The sequence below is a fragment of the Rhinolophus sinicus genome, linkage group LG07, assembly GCF_036562045.2.
Source record: "Rhinolophus sinicus isolate RSC01 linkage group LG07, ASM3656204v1, whole genome shotgun sequence".
Taxonomy (NCBI): Eukaryota; Metazoa; Chordata; class Mammalia; order Chiroptera; family Rhinolophidae; genus Rhinolophus; species Rhinolophus sinicus.
This window is the reverse complement of record NC_133757.1, coordinates 13,388,796-13,404,450: the sequence shown is the minus strand read 5'-3', so window position 1 is coordinate 13,404,450 and position 15,655 is coordinate 13,388,796. Positions and strand designations below refer to the sequence as shown.

Here is a 15,655-nt window from a genome sequence, read left to right as displayed (position 1 = left end):
CAAGAAAGAAAATAAATGAAGGCTGTGGCACAAGTGCTGAAATCTCAGGGAATCAGAGGACACAAAATGGTGTTGAGCGGGCCTTCTGCAAGCTGGAGCTGGAACCTGGTGGGGAAGAGGGTGCTCTTGCCTTTTTGTGTTTTCTTTTTCTCTCTTTCCTCCTCCCTCCCTTTCCTCATCGTGCAAATGGCTTGGCATGGCCCCCACCCCCAATCTATTGTCCCCTGAGACTACCGTCAATGGGTCCCGGGTTTCCTTTCAAATTCTCAGAATCTGATTCTGTAGCTTGTCATTTTGAAACCAGAGTCAAGTCTGGCGGTTGGTCACTCTTGGCCACATCCAGCTCTGACAGTCAGCAGGGGCCAGGGGGATGAGGTTACAGTCTAGCCCCCCTCAGCCAGGGCTTTGTTAGAGCTGACCCACCCAGGGAAGTTAAGGTGGGACAGGCTCTGACTGAGGTCACTAAGAGCAAAAGGTAGGGCTTAAGCTGTCCCCATCTTACAAATGAGGACACAGAGAAGTTAGGGGCCTTGCCAAAGTCATCAAGTAATTTCTCTTGCAGAACTCAAAAATCAGGTTTACTAATTCCAAACTCTGTGCTGTGTCACACCCCTCAGCTCTGGCTTTCCCAGGGCTCTAACTGGATGGGGCTTTACCCCAGTAAGTCCTCTAGTGGCCATCTCTGAGAGCACTTCCTGTAACTGCACCCCCTCTCTGCAGGCTGGGGGGGCGGGGGCTCATATCTCTGTCATGCCTGTCCCTCTCCCATTTCCCCCACTGGCTCCAGCCCTTTAATTACCTCTTCCTAAATCCTCTCTAGTTTATTGATGGAGACTTGGCAAGTCTCAGAACCTCTAGACAAACAAAAATCAATCAGAAATGTATGCAGAATGAATGTAAAATGGGATTTCACTGCCCTTTCCAAGAACAAAACCAAAACATGACTTGAAACCGTCAAAAGCACTCGTTGGTCTCTGGAACGCTCAGCCCTGCTCCCCTCCATCCTCCAACATGCACACTTCCAAGACCTGGGTGCTATTTCATCCTGTGCCTTTATTTGCTTTGCACCTTCCACAAAAGGGCCACTCACATTCAAATTCCAATTCACTGAGTTTCTGGCCTCTGGGATGAGATGATCTGGGTTTCAGATGATTCTCAGCCTTCTGAGTGCTGACCCCATCCCAGACCCACAGGATCTGAAAGTGGGCTGTTCTGCTGCAGACATCTTTGGAACCAAATTGAGTACCCGCATCCTGGAGTCTAGGCGGTGGCTATTCCCACCAAGCTTAGTGAGTTGGGGGTGCATTGAGCCCTCTGGGTGTAGGAGTGAAGGTGTCAGGGACACTGAACACTAAACTCCAGAAGGGCTCGTTCTCCTGTACTTCCTAAACCAGTTCTCAACACCAGAGGTGTTCTCCAAGCGGCCTTCTCCAGCTGAGGCCATGAGGAGGGGTGCCCGCTACAAGGCAGTTGCTTTACAAACTTTATTCTGTTTAAGTCTCACAATGATCCAAGCAGCAGATACTATTTCCCCTCACCTCACATACGGAGACCTTAAGTAACTTGCCCAAGGTCACCAATGTACAAGGCCAAGTCATTTGAGCAGCATCTCTGACCTGACTTCCTACCCAGGCTCTCTTCTATAATCATGTTTTTGTCAAAAGCCGTCCCCACAACTCTTCTTTACTTCATCCCTACTCTTTCTTCAGCAGCCAACCCACCGCCTCTGCGGACAGCCCCCTTCTCCATCACCCTCTAGCCTCTCCTCAGCATAGTTCTAGTCTGGTTCTCCAGGCCGTCTGCCATATCACAGACCTCTGTGCTGTGTGCCGCGACTCCATCCTTGGGTATGGGTGGGATGAAACAGGAGGAAGCTGGCATTTGAACCAAGCCTCGAAGAAAAGAATTAATTTGCTTCATTGTGGTAAAATAGATATAACATAAAATTTAGCCTTATAAGTGTTTTTAAGTGTACAGTTCATTTGCATTAAGTATATACATGTGGTTGTGTAACCATCACCATCATCCATCTCCAAAACTTTTTCATCATCTCCAACAAACTCTGTACTCATTAAACAATAAGTCCCCGTTCTCCCTCCCCCAGCCCCTAGAAGCGCAACCACTATTCTACTTTCTGTGTCTATGAATTCGACTACTCTAGGTGCCTCATATGGGTGGTGTCAGGCTTATTTTACTTAGCATTAATGGCCTCAAGTTTCATCCATCTTGTAGTAGCACATATCAGAATTCCATTCCTTTTTAAGGCAGAATCATGTTTCACTGTATGTATAGACCCCATTTCCTTTACCCACTCAACCGTCAATGGACATTTGGGTTGTTTCCATCTTTTGGCTACTGTGAAGAATGCTGCTGTGAGCACTGGTGCAAAAATACCTGTTCCAACCCCTGATTTCAATTATTTTGGGTACATACTTAGAGTAATTGCTGACTCATACTGTAATTCTATATTTAACTTTCTAAGGAACCACCAAAAATGTTTTCTGCAGTGGCCCCACTGTTGTACCTTCCCACCAGCAATGTATCAGGCTTTCAATCCCTCCACGTTCTCGCCATCACTTTTATTAGGTTGGTGCAAAAGTAATGGCAGTTTTGGCAATTTTTTAACCTTTTAAACCGCAATTACTTTTGCACCAACCTAATGTTTTCTTTAAAAAAAAAAATTATACCCATCCCAGTACGTTTCCTTCCTTTTTTAGGACTGGAAAGTCAATATGGCATAAAGCTGACATTTCTTTAATATGCGTGGTTGCCACATGAGCGTTTTTTAACCATTCTCTGGACCTCCTCGTGGTCTTGCCTGCACATCTCCCCAGGCACGGCCAGCGCAATGGAGGGTTACAGGCATACAAACTGGGGTAAGATTGCTTTCAACTGCACCTCTAGGAGATTTTCAGCTTAGAAAAACACTCCTAGTCTATTCTGCTCAATATTTCTATAATGATTTAATTGCTGTGAAGGTGCTATTTGTTTTTCTAAAGTCCCTTTAAACACGCCTATGAGAAAGCATAAATGAAAGGTAAGTCTCTAAAGACCTACATCACTGAAGATTAAGGACTCCCAGAATGTCAGTTTTGGTTGGTAGTGGACATGGACCCCTCTGTGCACAGAGGTCAGGGAATCCAGGGGTGGGGGTGCTAGTCCAGGTCACACTGTGGGTGACGGTTCACAGCCCAGAGTGCAAGGCTCCTTCCGGCCTCCTCTCTGAGGTCTGAGCCTCTCAGGCCTTCCTGGTCCCTAGGACCATAGATGGGCAGGGCTGCGGGTTTCTTACCTCTGTGTGCAAAGGTTACACTCTCTTTCTCAAAGCTCTGCAGTGCTAGCTGGGCCCCCACCCTTTCTCTTCCACTGTGGAAAAACATCCTGGGAGCTTTCATAAACCACACTTCCACCCTCCAGACTCCGACGTGCCAACCCCCACTCTCCAGGAGAGATCAGAATTGACCCGCCCTCATCACCTTTCTCATTTTCCTCCTGAAATCACAGGTAGGATGCTCAGTCTCTCAGCTGGGTCTTCTGTCAAGGAGGTTGGGGTTGGGGAGTGAAAAGACAAATTCTCCAGGCGTCTTCCCACCAACATCAAACGTCCTGGAACTCGGTGGACAAAGGCATCCTTGTTCTGTCTTCTTTTGTGTCCCCATTTTGTCGTTGCCTAATACTTTCCCTGGTCCATCTCCAGGCCCTTTGCCTCCAGTTTCCTGCCGTGCTTCCCACCCCATCAACACAGAATATTTCACAGCTGTTTGAAAATGGGGAATCAGTAGCAAATCCAACCTTGAGACCTGACATTAAGGATGCAGGAAGCCAGAGACACACGCACACCTGCCCAAGAGTACCCACAGTTGGCAGTGGCACCAGTGCCCAGACACAGTATCCAGCCAGAGCTCTGCTTCCCTCTGCTTTTCCTTGGGGCTCGGCTGCCCTTTCTCCCTGGGGAGGCCTAGCCCTGCATCATCCTGAATAGGTCATACAGCACCACCACAGTTTGCCCAAATTCCAGTGCCAGGACAGCCGGCAGGGTCTAGATCTTGGATTCACTTCCTTGATTGATTTTGCTGACTCTTCCAGTGATTGCTAAAACCATCACTTCTCAGAAGAGGCTCAGGCAGATATGCAGGCTGACCAGACATGGCAGCTCCACAAGTTCTTCAGCGTCCCCGGACAAGGAGACCTGGATGACAGGAAACAGTCATTCATTCCTGCAGGCACAGAGCACGTCCTGCTTTTCGCCTTCCAGAATGCCCTTCCCACCTTGGCAGAGTCCCGTCTGAGCCTTCCAGACCCAGCCCAGGGGCCTTCCTCCTCCATCAAGTCTTCCCTGAGCGTCTTGTCTTGAAAAGATTGAAAGGATTCTCGAAATCCTGTAATACTTTTTTTCCAAAATTCATTTCTTACTTAATAACAGGAAATAATGACCATCTCTACAAATAGAATATAGGATCCTGTGAGCCGGAATTCAGGATACTCCCGTGGTAGGCAGTGAGAGCTGGCAAATGCTGGGTGTTTGGGTTTATAGACTTGTGGGTCCGCAGAACCTGCAGCCACTTATGCTGAGTCACCCCTTCTCGGTAGTAGGTGCTGCACTGGGATGAGCTCGCTCCCCAGGTCCTCGTGGGGCTGTCAGGCCCCATACCAGCCCCCAACAGCTCAGCCTCTTAATCCCTGTGCGTTTGACATGGCTGAGCCTATTCTCTCATTCTGGGTTTCAGACACCACCGTTTCCTGATGGACGTGCCTGTTACTACTCCTTCCAGCTCCTTTGGACACTCATGTTGGACCCCTTTCCAGTGGTTGGATGGATGGAGTGGCATTTTAGGTCACCTTTTCCCCAAGTCATTGACTGGGGGAAGGGTGGAAACGGGAAAAACTCATTTGGGGATTGTCCCAATCTTGTAGAAAGAAGAGATCATTAATATCTAAGAAGAAGTAGGTGGGCACTGATGGGGTGCTGGCTGAAGCAGCCCCTGGGGCAGGCAGAAGCGGAGTTGAAGGCTGTCTGGAAGGTACAGGGTACATCTTTCCAAGGTCCTTCCCCAACAGGTCCAGTGTGCTGTTTCCATCTCACCAATCTGCCAACTGTTAGACTCTCAGTGTGGGTTTTGTTTAAAAGTATGGATTTAGTTCACACCCCTCAGTTTCAAGGTTGGAAATAGAGATGCTGAGAGAAGACTGACTGACCGGTAGCCATGTGAACAGGTAGTAGCAGGACTGGGGCTGGACTCTGGGTCTCTGGGTTTGTAGCCCGGGGCCATTCCTGCAGCAGCCACTGTGCTGAGGATAAACCTGGTCTTACCCATGTCCTCCCAAATGGGAAATGTTGACGCATCTGGCTGAGACCCCTGGTCCTGTTCTTTGGCTCAGAGAGCCTTTCTAAAGCCCCACAACAGTCTCCTTGCTAAGAGGTCAGCCTACACATAGTAAGTGTCCACAAACCATTCAAGAAAGAGGGAGGCACTCTCCACAGAATGACTGCATGCCAGCGAGGACAAAACATCTTTCATACGGTCTATAAACACACACACATATGTAATATAGACACAAACACACAGTATATCTGTGGCATTAAAATTTCATGGGCGAGTAAAAGCCTGGCCACCAGTTATGAGTGTGGGTTTTCCCCACACCGTCAAAAATAAGTCTCTAATACCAGCTGGGTGTTCTACTATTCCATTCAGTTCTGACATTATCTATCTGGAGAGGGTCCTATCCCACAGGTTGAGGGCTCAGTCCTACAGGACTGCCCACCTCACCCGCCTTCGGATGTCAATGACAAGTCCAGGTTGTCACCTGTGCTTCTGACCTACTTCTGGCTATAGATTGGCTTTCAATGACCACCTCCTCAGGTTCAATTAATTTGCTAGAGCAGCTCATAGAACGCAAGAGAAACATTTTACTTACTAGATTACTAGTTTATTTGAAAAGGACATGACTCAGGAACAGCCAGAGGAAAGAGATGCAGTTATGGAGGATAGGGCACGGAGCTCCCATGCCCTCTCTGAGCACATCACTCTCCCCAAATCTCCACGTGTTCACCAACCCAGGAGCTCTCCAAACCCTCTCCTTATGGGTGTTTATGGAGGCCTCATTGCATAGTCATGATTGGTTACAACATTGGTCCTTGGTGATTGATTCAACCTCCAGCTCCTCTGCCCTTCCTGGAAGTCAGGGGTGGGACTGAAAGTTTCAACCCTCCAATCATATGGTTGGTTCCCCTGGCAACAAGCCACCATAGTTAAGGTGTTTCCAAAAGTCCCCTATTAATACAAATGCAGGTGTGGTTGAAAGGGGTTTGTTTTGAATATTAAGACACCTCTATCATTCTTATCACTTAGGAAATTCAAGGATGTTAGGCACTCTGCCTGAAAAGGGATGAAGACCAAATAATATATTTCTTATTATAAATTACAATATCACAGGATGCAATTAGGACAAAATGTCTCAAAAAGCTCCCAGAGGGAGGCAACAATGAAAAATAAGGTTGAGAAAAACTGGAATATAAGCTCTGGTGAGACTCTCCCCTCCACCTCTTTCTAGCTGGGTGGTTTTGGGTAACTTACTTAACCTTTCTGTACCCCAGTTTCCTCCTCGGTCAAACGGGAATAAAAGTTACACTCACCTCATAGGTTGTTGTGAGGATTACATGAAATACACAAAGAATTTGGCTCAGTGTCTGGTACATAAGTTCATAACAGATGTCAGATGCAATAATTATCAAGATGGCTGAAAGTGAGGACGTCCTCCCCTCAACACGATAACATAATGAGAACCACTCAGGGCGGAGAAAACAGACCCACCAGCTCGTCGTTTCAGCAATCACTACATACAGAAGGGTTCTACTCAGTGCCAAGGACTGGAATTGGTGCTATGATTTCAACCACCCACCTACTCTGGTCTCCACCCTCCACCTTTCTTTGTGTCTGATGCCAAGCACGGTGCCAGGTGCTTTGCTGGATAATATTAATAAATTGCACAAAGACCTTAAAGGCTCAAGGAGGAAACCAGAAACACCATTGTCACCAGCAAAAGAGCCTGATCTACTGAGGCAGTGCTTCCTAAACATTAAGGGCAATAGGACTCACCTGGGGATCTTGTTGCCATTCAGATTCTGATTCAGGAGGTCTGGGTTGGGACGGGAGAGTCTGCATTTCTGACAAGCTCCCAGGTGGTGCTCATGCCGCTGGTCCAGGACCACAAATGGAGGAACTAAGTATCAAAGAAGCTAGCCTTCCCCACAGTTAGCCAACCTGAGCACACAGCGTTTTCCTTTCTCTGTTGATGGCCGCACAATCTTTTGACATCTCAGGGGGCCCACAATGAAGTGTCTAGAAAATTTCATGCTGGTAAATTCTGGAACAAAATCTTCAAGGCGAGTTCGTCCTGCGATCTGGGGTCATGACGGGTCTTTGAGTATTTTGGACACTGTGTTACAATGAGCTCTCTTCCGTGTTCCTGCTGGATCACACGGTTGTACTTGTTTTTCTTTCAAGATCAAAATATGTAAGGGGAAGGGAGGGCAAAAGATGAAGATGGAAGGAGAGAAAGGAGCATCATTGTAATGCAGCTTCCCAGCTTCCTTTTGGAATCAGCCTCAGGTAGCCACAATTTCTTCTGGCAGAAACAACTGAGAGAATGTAAATGGGAATCGTTCGTAGAGAAACCTCCAGCAGGGCAGAACCTCTGAAACCAGGCCACTACAACCATACAGTGTCTGGGGACCTTGTTGAGTCACTCAGTTAGAATTTTTAGTGTAATTTAAGCAGTGTTTACCGATAGTCCCAAAGCAGAAGGGCTGGGGGTACAGGTTTTGAGCCAAGAATGGGCAGGTACCGGATGGCAAGGGACAACGGGCTTTTTTTTAAATGAATGAGTTTGAGGAGCAGTTTCTTCAGAAAAAGAGTAACCTGTTAGCACATAAAGACATGGCAATTTGGACCTTTCAGAGAATGGCCTCACAAGTGTGTTTAACTGGTAGATTTGGTCTTTGATCTGCCTATAGTAGGGCTCATATCGTACCACACACAACTCTTGTCAATTCAAATCACAACTGGGGACGCCACAGTGGTGTCTTAGAATCCATGGTTTAGCCAGCAGGTGCTTGTAAAAGTGGGACAACTTGGGAAGCTGTGAGAAAGGCTTTCCTGAGCAGGGCCATGTTCTTCAGACTGAAGAGACAGCGTCTGGTTAGAAGCCCAGCTCCATCGCTTATGATCTGTGTGACACTGGGCGGCGTTCTTCATCTGTAAAATGGGATAGCACTGACTTCATACACGTGTTGTGAGGCTGCTGAAGGATAAAGCCCACAAAAAAACTGAGTATAATATCTGACATTGAGTAAGTGCTCAAGTCTTGGCGGGAGAGGGGGCGCAGAGGAACGGGTAGAGTACAATTTAATGGGTTTAATATATTATCAAAGTTACGTAACCATCACCACAATTCGTTTTAGAGCATCTTCTTCACCCTAAAAGGAAACCTCATGCCCATGAGCAGTCACCACATTCTCCCCATACCCCAGCCTCAGGCAACCACTACTCTACTTTCTGACTCCATGGAGTTGCCTGTTCTGGAAATGTCATGTAAATGGAGTTACACAGTATTCCCAAAGACCAGTCATTCCATTCCAAGGTCTTTTGTGCCTGGCTTCTTTCACTTAGCATGTTTTCAAGGCTCACTGTATTGTAGCATCATCAGTGCTTCATTCCCTTATATTGCCAAATAGTAATCCATACTATGGATATATCACATTTTACTTATCCATCCATCAATTGATAGAGTTGTTTCCACTTTTGGTCTATTCTGAATGATGCTGCTCTGAACAGTCACGTGCAAGGATTGGTGTGGACGCACCTGCTCATTGCTGTCGAGTCCACTGGTCACATTAGTCACACCCTTAGTCAGCTGTTGCTCTCTCCGGTTCAACGCTGTTCCTCTGTTGACCTCATGATCGCTCTGCCCCAAATCTGCTTATCCTCTGAAGTACAGTACAGGTTCTGCCACCTCTCCTCTTGCACAATCCAGAAACTTAGCCGTGATCCTTTGCACCTTCCTCAACTCCTTCGTCCTCCACCTCACTGCAGCCACGTCTGTCCAGCCACAACTACAGAAGCATTCCCTGGAAGGGCTTTGCTGAAATTCCAGAATCAGTCAGAATTAATTCTTTACTCATTTACACCCCTGTTTATATTAGGTTGGTGCACAAGCAATGGTGGTGATTGCAATTATTTTGAACCTTTTAAACCGCCATTACTTTTGCACCAACCTAATATTTGTGGGATTATTTGATTAATGTCTATTTGCTCACTGTTTTATCTCAAGTGCTTAGCTACTTTAGAGCAAGGCTGTAAGCCTCCCAAGAGTGGATATATATCACATTTCCTTTATAACATTTCACAGATCCCAATACACTAGTATTGTCAATAAAAATTTGTTGACTTGAAGTATTTTTATATATTTTTATCATTTTTTATTACATGTAGCATAATTCACCCTTTTTGGTGTGCAATTCTGTGAATTTTGACAAGTGTATCCAGTCATGTAATCATCACGATTAAGACATAGAACATTTCCTCACCCTCTTCCCGACCAAATTTCCACACGACCCTTTGTATTCAAACCTCCCCCTCCCCTAGCCTCTAGAAACTTTTGATTTGTGGTTTTCTGTCCCTATAATTATGCCTTTTCCAGAATGTCATATAAATCTAACCACACATTATGTAGCTTTTTGATTCGAGCTTTTCTTTCACTGAGCATAATGCCTTTGAGCTTCACCTATGTGATTGCGACAGCTCATTCCTGTTTTAGTGCTGACGACTAGTCCACTGTATGGAAGAACATTTGGGATGTTTCCAGTTTGGAGCAATGTGAATAGTGTCAGTATAAACACTCACGTGCAGATTTCTGTGTGAACCAAAGGTTTTACTTGGATAAATACCTAGGAGTGGGGTTGTGGGGTCTTAACGATAAGTGCACGTTTAACTTTATAAGAAACTGTCGAACTGTTTCCCAACGTGGTTGTACCTTTGCATCCCCGCCCTCTCGTCTCCGCCCCCCCCCCCCCCAGCATGTTTGAGAGTCCCAGTTGCTCTATATTCTTACCAGCACTTGATATTGAGAATTCTTTAGTCTGGATTCCAGTCCTTTATCAGACACGTGATTTGCAAAGATTTTTTTCGCAACTGATTTTGTTGTTTCTCTTGACAATATCTTTCAAAGAGCAAAAAGTTGTTAATTTTGATGAAGACCAATTTGTCACTAAAAAAAAAAATTGTGGGTCACGCATTTGGTATCATACCTAAGAACTCTTTCCCTAACTCAAGGTCATGAAAATTTTCTATATTTTCCTCTAGAAATTTTATAGGTTCAGGGTTTACATGTAGGCCTTTGGTTTATTTTATTTCTTTTTTATCTTGTGAACTTGTTCATCTACTTAGGCCCCAAATCTAAGTTAGGATTTCCCTGTCTATGCTGCTCTCCAACCATTACACTTCTTGACGGCTGGGACTGTGTTTTCTCAGTGTCGGCATTTGCATGACCTTGAGAGTGAGCTGTGTTAAACTGTGAGCCCTTAGCACCTCACTTACCTCATCTGAATCCCTGCCTCTTACTCTCTTCACGTTCATATTTTTCCCAACACCAAGCATCATGTCTCTCACTTTCTATACCCCAATTTAAAATGAGATATTAGAATGGCTTCGGACTACTTATCCCATTGAGAATTGAGGAAAATATGTACAATTAGAACACATCATTTCTAGACATTCAACAAGCACTGACTGTAGCTGTACACCTACTATGCACGAGACACTTCCATGCCTCCTGGTGGCCCAGACCTCCAGAGAGTCACTTCATCCTACGTGACCTTATTATATAATAGGGTTTATCCCATGACCCAGAAACCAGGAAGGCAGGGTTGTACGACCAACCAAAGCATTCTAATAGGATGTTTTAAAAATGTGAAGCACATTCAGGTAGAAAGTAGCCATTGATACAATGAATACTGGTGAGCCCTAAAAATGAAGACAACTTTCTACTGGGAGTTGGAGTAGGAACATGTGGAAAGACAAGGCCAAGCTCTCAGGCTGCTTCTCTCTAGTGTTCCTTCTGGATGTACCTTTTCCCCCACAACCTGAAAGCGTTTTGTTATTCTTCATAAGGTCACATCCTGAGGTTCTGGGTGGATATGTCCTTTGGGGGGACACTGTTTCAACCCCCTGAAGAAGCTGTCATATATGAGTTCAAAAATAAAAACCACCACTTTTATGTAAAAGAAGAGTTTGCAGTCACAACTCCTGGCCTTCTTACTCTCCCTCCAGCCTGGCCCTGAAGAGTTACTAAAATCCCCTGGAGTGACTGTCTCAATACAAAACTTAAAACTGGAGCTTTTAACGCTCGCCCTCCCAGCAAACAACAATAGACCAAAGAAACAGTGAGCACACTGGGGAAAAAGAATATGTTGTCTGGGACAATAACAGGATTTCTAGGCTATTTTTCAACCTTCAGAGGTTTCTCAAGGTTGTGAGTGGAGAAAGGGAGGAGAAAGGATGCCAGTGGGTGGTTTCTCCTTTAAGCAACTGTATACTTGACTGCTTCTCTGTCATCTCATGCTCCTTTAAATGGACACAATCTCCTTGCAAATGAGGTGACATTTGAGCAGCTTCTGATGGAATCTGTTCTTCTGAGGGTTGGATGCCCTGCTCTGCTGAAGGAAGATGCTAGCGATTTCCTAGGGAGGCCATGAGACTGCAGGCCTCGCTGCAAGGCCAGGCTTCCTAGGCCTGGTCTGACTTCTGGTCCCATGAATTAGGGTGACAGCGAGTGACAAAGCCTACTAATGGATGCTTGGTTAGTCACGGACTAGTTCCACACTTGGCTGGAGACCACACCGTGTGGGGCAGGGCTTCCCAAACTTGGCTGATCAACAGAATCACCTGGAAGCATTTACATTTTTGTTTTCAGATACAGCTTCCCAGCTCCTACCCCAGACCTACCAAATCAGAACCTTCTTGAGGACTGAAGCGTGAGCTTTGCAATTAGACCCGGGTCCACATCTTGGCTCCTCCCCCAACTCCCCATGTGAGTTGAATAAGTCAGGAAACCTCTGATCTCTGTACTGAGGACGACACTTACCCAGGTTGCTTGTGGGGGTCACATGCGATGCTTGCGAAAGTGCCACATTCACGGGAAACCACTTGATTAAAGTAATGATTAATAAAGACTAGCAATTTACTCTGCCTTGTCCGAAATGCCTTGGCTGTATGTGAAGGACGGGAGTATTTGTTCTATTAAAAACAAGCAAACAAGCGAACAAACAAACAAAACAACACAGGGAAATCCAGCTGACTCTTACTTCTATCTGATGGGCATGCAACTGCCATCAATATTGCCTAAACTTTTCACTTATGCTTCCTGTGCCAGCACCTGTCCAGTTTAGAACAAAATGTTATTCATGGGCAGAGTCCACTTTGCTGAGAAGGGCTGGTATCAGTCTTTGCAAAGATGGTCCTTTGGGCAAATTGTTAGAAAACCAGGTGCTGAAGTCCAGACCCCAGAGAGCTTAGGTAGCCCTGGAGGAATGTGGCTTTTGGATGTGGTGGGAAGAGTGAGAATCCCACTCACTTTTCAGTCCTGGGTTTACCCGTCACAGATTAAATGAAATAATCTCTACAAACTCCTGAGCCCGGCACCTGGCACTCCAGAGGCCCTCCAACAATGTTACCTGCTGCCATCGTACCACCATCATCCCTCCTCTTAGCATCTGGACTCACGGAGTTCAGAGCCTGATTCCCAAGCTCTGGGTCTGACAGCTGAGAGGCTCGGCCCTGCCTCCAGCCTTGTGGGATGTCCTGGGAGAGCCACCTGTAAACCACCTAAGGACAAGGCAGAAACAGCCTCTGCTTTGGAGGGAGGGCTCTGCAAGCCAACTTTCTTTTTATCTGAAGGGAAGGGCTGAGTTAAGAGGCAGCAGCAGGGGTACAGCACAAATAAACACTGAAAAGCCTCTCCCGGGGCTGCTGTTGTGCTCAGTACAATGGCAGGCCCTGGAGAGCAGTTTTCATCAAGTTGAGATTAAAACAGTAAAATAAATATGGTCATGTTACACCCTCCTCCAGAGCCTAACCTGTGACAGCCCTCCCCCTGAGCACTGTAGGAGTGGAAGGACGCTTTTTTTAAAAAAAATCATTGTCCTGGCCTAGTGTGGGGGAGAAAGGAATTGAGACTGTGGAAGCAGGTCATCAACAGGGGAGGGGAGCTGTTGCGAGTCCCAGAAGCTGTGGGCACTAGTCTTTCAACCAGCATGGGCTTTCTTAAAAGCTGCCAGCAACAAGTCTCCACCCTTCCCAGGGCTTTCCGGACAACAATGGGCCACGTCCAGCAGGGCAGGGCTGGCGACATACCCAGGCACGGCTGTTGGGCTCTGCAGGAGAAGGCGCCCCCTTCCAGAGATGGGGAGGAGGGGCTGAGTAGGGATGGTGGCTTTCTGGACCCTAGGAAATGTCCCCAATAACTATGAGGACTGGTAGCTCCGTCTCTGCTGCCTTTGATTGCTTTGAAGTGAGTTTTACAATTGGAAAGATCTTTCTGGAACCAAAGCCATCTTTCATGGGAATGAGTCCCACCGGTTCTTCAGCTGCTGTTTCTAAGGGTCCTTCACATAGGCTAGGGAAATGCTCCCCACCCAGGAAACAGTGGGCCCGAGTGCTCTAGAATCCCTCAGGAAGAACTGAGTCCCAAGCCGGGAAACCTTGGGAGGTTTCCATGTTGAGCAGACTGCCACCCTGGCTGGCCACAGTGCCTGTGGGGACAGCTGAGCCCTTCTCTGCATGACACTTACCCATATGCTGAGCTTGGAGCTGGGGAGGTGGAGGTGGGTGGTGGGTGAATGTAAGGAGCTATGTGAAATAAGCCATGTAATATACGAGGCTCAGGACTGGACATATAATGTCTTTATTACATGGCAGCATCTTTATTAATAAAAACCAATGTTTGAGTGCTTACTTTGTATCATGCTGGGTCCTGTTCTACGTGATTCTCACAATAACCCTTTGAGGTAGGTATCATTATTATTATTCCTATTTTATAGACATGGAAATTGAAGCTTAGAGAAGTCACTAGTTATACAGCTAATTATTGCGGAAGCTGGACTCAAACCCAGGCAGTTTGACTCTATAGCCTGCACTCAATTGCCATGTAATACTTTGTTACTCTTACGAATTCATTAGGATACCTTCAGGGCAGCTCAATCTTAGACAATTATTGCGCAGAGAGAAGGTTGTTCTAGAAGTTGTGGGCTTGCTTTATGCTGGAGTATTCATATAAAGGCTAGAGGGGGGAAAAAAGCCCAGAACAAAAATTAAAATTCTCAAATGATTCAGCTACTTAAAATGATACCAAGAAAACCTTGTTACCCCATACCATCTGCTAACATCATGTTTTCCTGGGTCTGAGCACTCACCTGACTTCACTTGGCCTCACAACCCTGTAAGACAGCCAGAGCAGGGTATCCACTCCTCATTTGCTGATGAGGAAACTGGAGCTCAGAGAGTTTATAGAGCTATTCAAGTCTAAGTGGCTAATTACTCTTAATAAAGATCAGCAAATTTCTGGAGCAATTACTTTGTGCTGGGTCATGCACTGCGCTCAACATGTTATCATAATTTAGCAATGATGTTCTTTCGGGTATTATTTTGTCCATTTTGCAGATGAGCAAATTGAGGTCCAGAGAGGCTAAACAAACAGCCTTAAGATGCACAGCTACTGAGTATCCCCCAACTGTGTCTTGGTGGTAAATTCTCGTGGCCAGACTAAAAGGAACAGGCCAATCTCATCCTGAGAACCTACTCTGTGAGTGCATCCTGGGAGGTTTAGAATGTGGGCGACACAGTCCTTGCCTTTGGGAGGTGAAAGGCAGTGGGGCGTAGAGAAAAACAGCATGGGATTTGAAGTGGGACCAACCGGGGTAATCCCAGCTCTGTGCTCACTGGCTGAGTTACTGGGCGTGTTTAATTGGCCTCTGAGCTTTGGTTTCCTCACCTGTATAGTGGGACGACAATGATCTGTCTTGCAGGGCTGTCATGAGGGATACAGTTAACACAAAGCCCTGCACGCGATAGAGAGAAGATCTCACTACAATTCCACGGAGGAGCAGAAACACATGCTAAGCCAGCAGTAGTAGGCAACACTTGCAAAGTGTCAAAAGTGATGTCAACCACAGACATGCAAAGAATGTAGTGGGCAGGTTGGGCTGGGCCCATCAAGACAGGCTGATAGAGAGGGTGTGGACTCAGGCTTGTCTTTGAGTTAATATACGGGAGCCCCTGGGAGAGCCATCTGGTAACTCCAAAGAGCTTCGGGCAAATAGTCAGATTCTAAATAGTCAGAGTTGCCATGACCTCTTTCCTGGGGGCGAGATACTCTCTGCTCTCCACCTCCTTGAAGTTAGACGCTGTACAGAAGAAATGCCACTGGCAAAGCTGCAGAGGTGGGAGAGGGCACAGTGTGTTCCGGAACTGAGTGGGTTGGAAGAGCAGGAGAGGAAGATGCGAAGGTGGGGCGTTTGGGGAGGGGACGCTGAGCAGCGGGCGAGGCAGGGTGGGTCATGAAGGGCCCTGGATTCCCAACAGAGTCTGGAGAGCTTGCTAAC

At 46.6% G+C, this 15,655-nt stretch overlaps 1 protein-coding gene across 1 annotated transcript in view; it reads right to left on the bottom strand.

The window, feature by feature from the left end:
* The window catches only part of AFAP1L2 (actin filament associated protein 1 like 2), a 102,266-nt gene extending 94,997 nt beyond the window's left edge, over window positions 1–7,269 (bottom strand). Inside the window, exon 1 of the mRNA XM_074338997.1 lies at window positions 7,098–7,269. Coding sequence (XP_074195098.1) covers window positions 7,098–7,116 — 19 coding nt within the window. The 5' untranslated portion in view covers window positions 7,117–7,269. The remainder of the gene's footprint in view (window positions 1–7,097) is intronic.
* Between the last annotated feature and the right edge of the window lie 8,386 nt (window positions 7,270–15,655).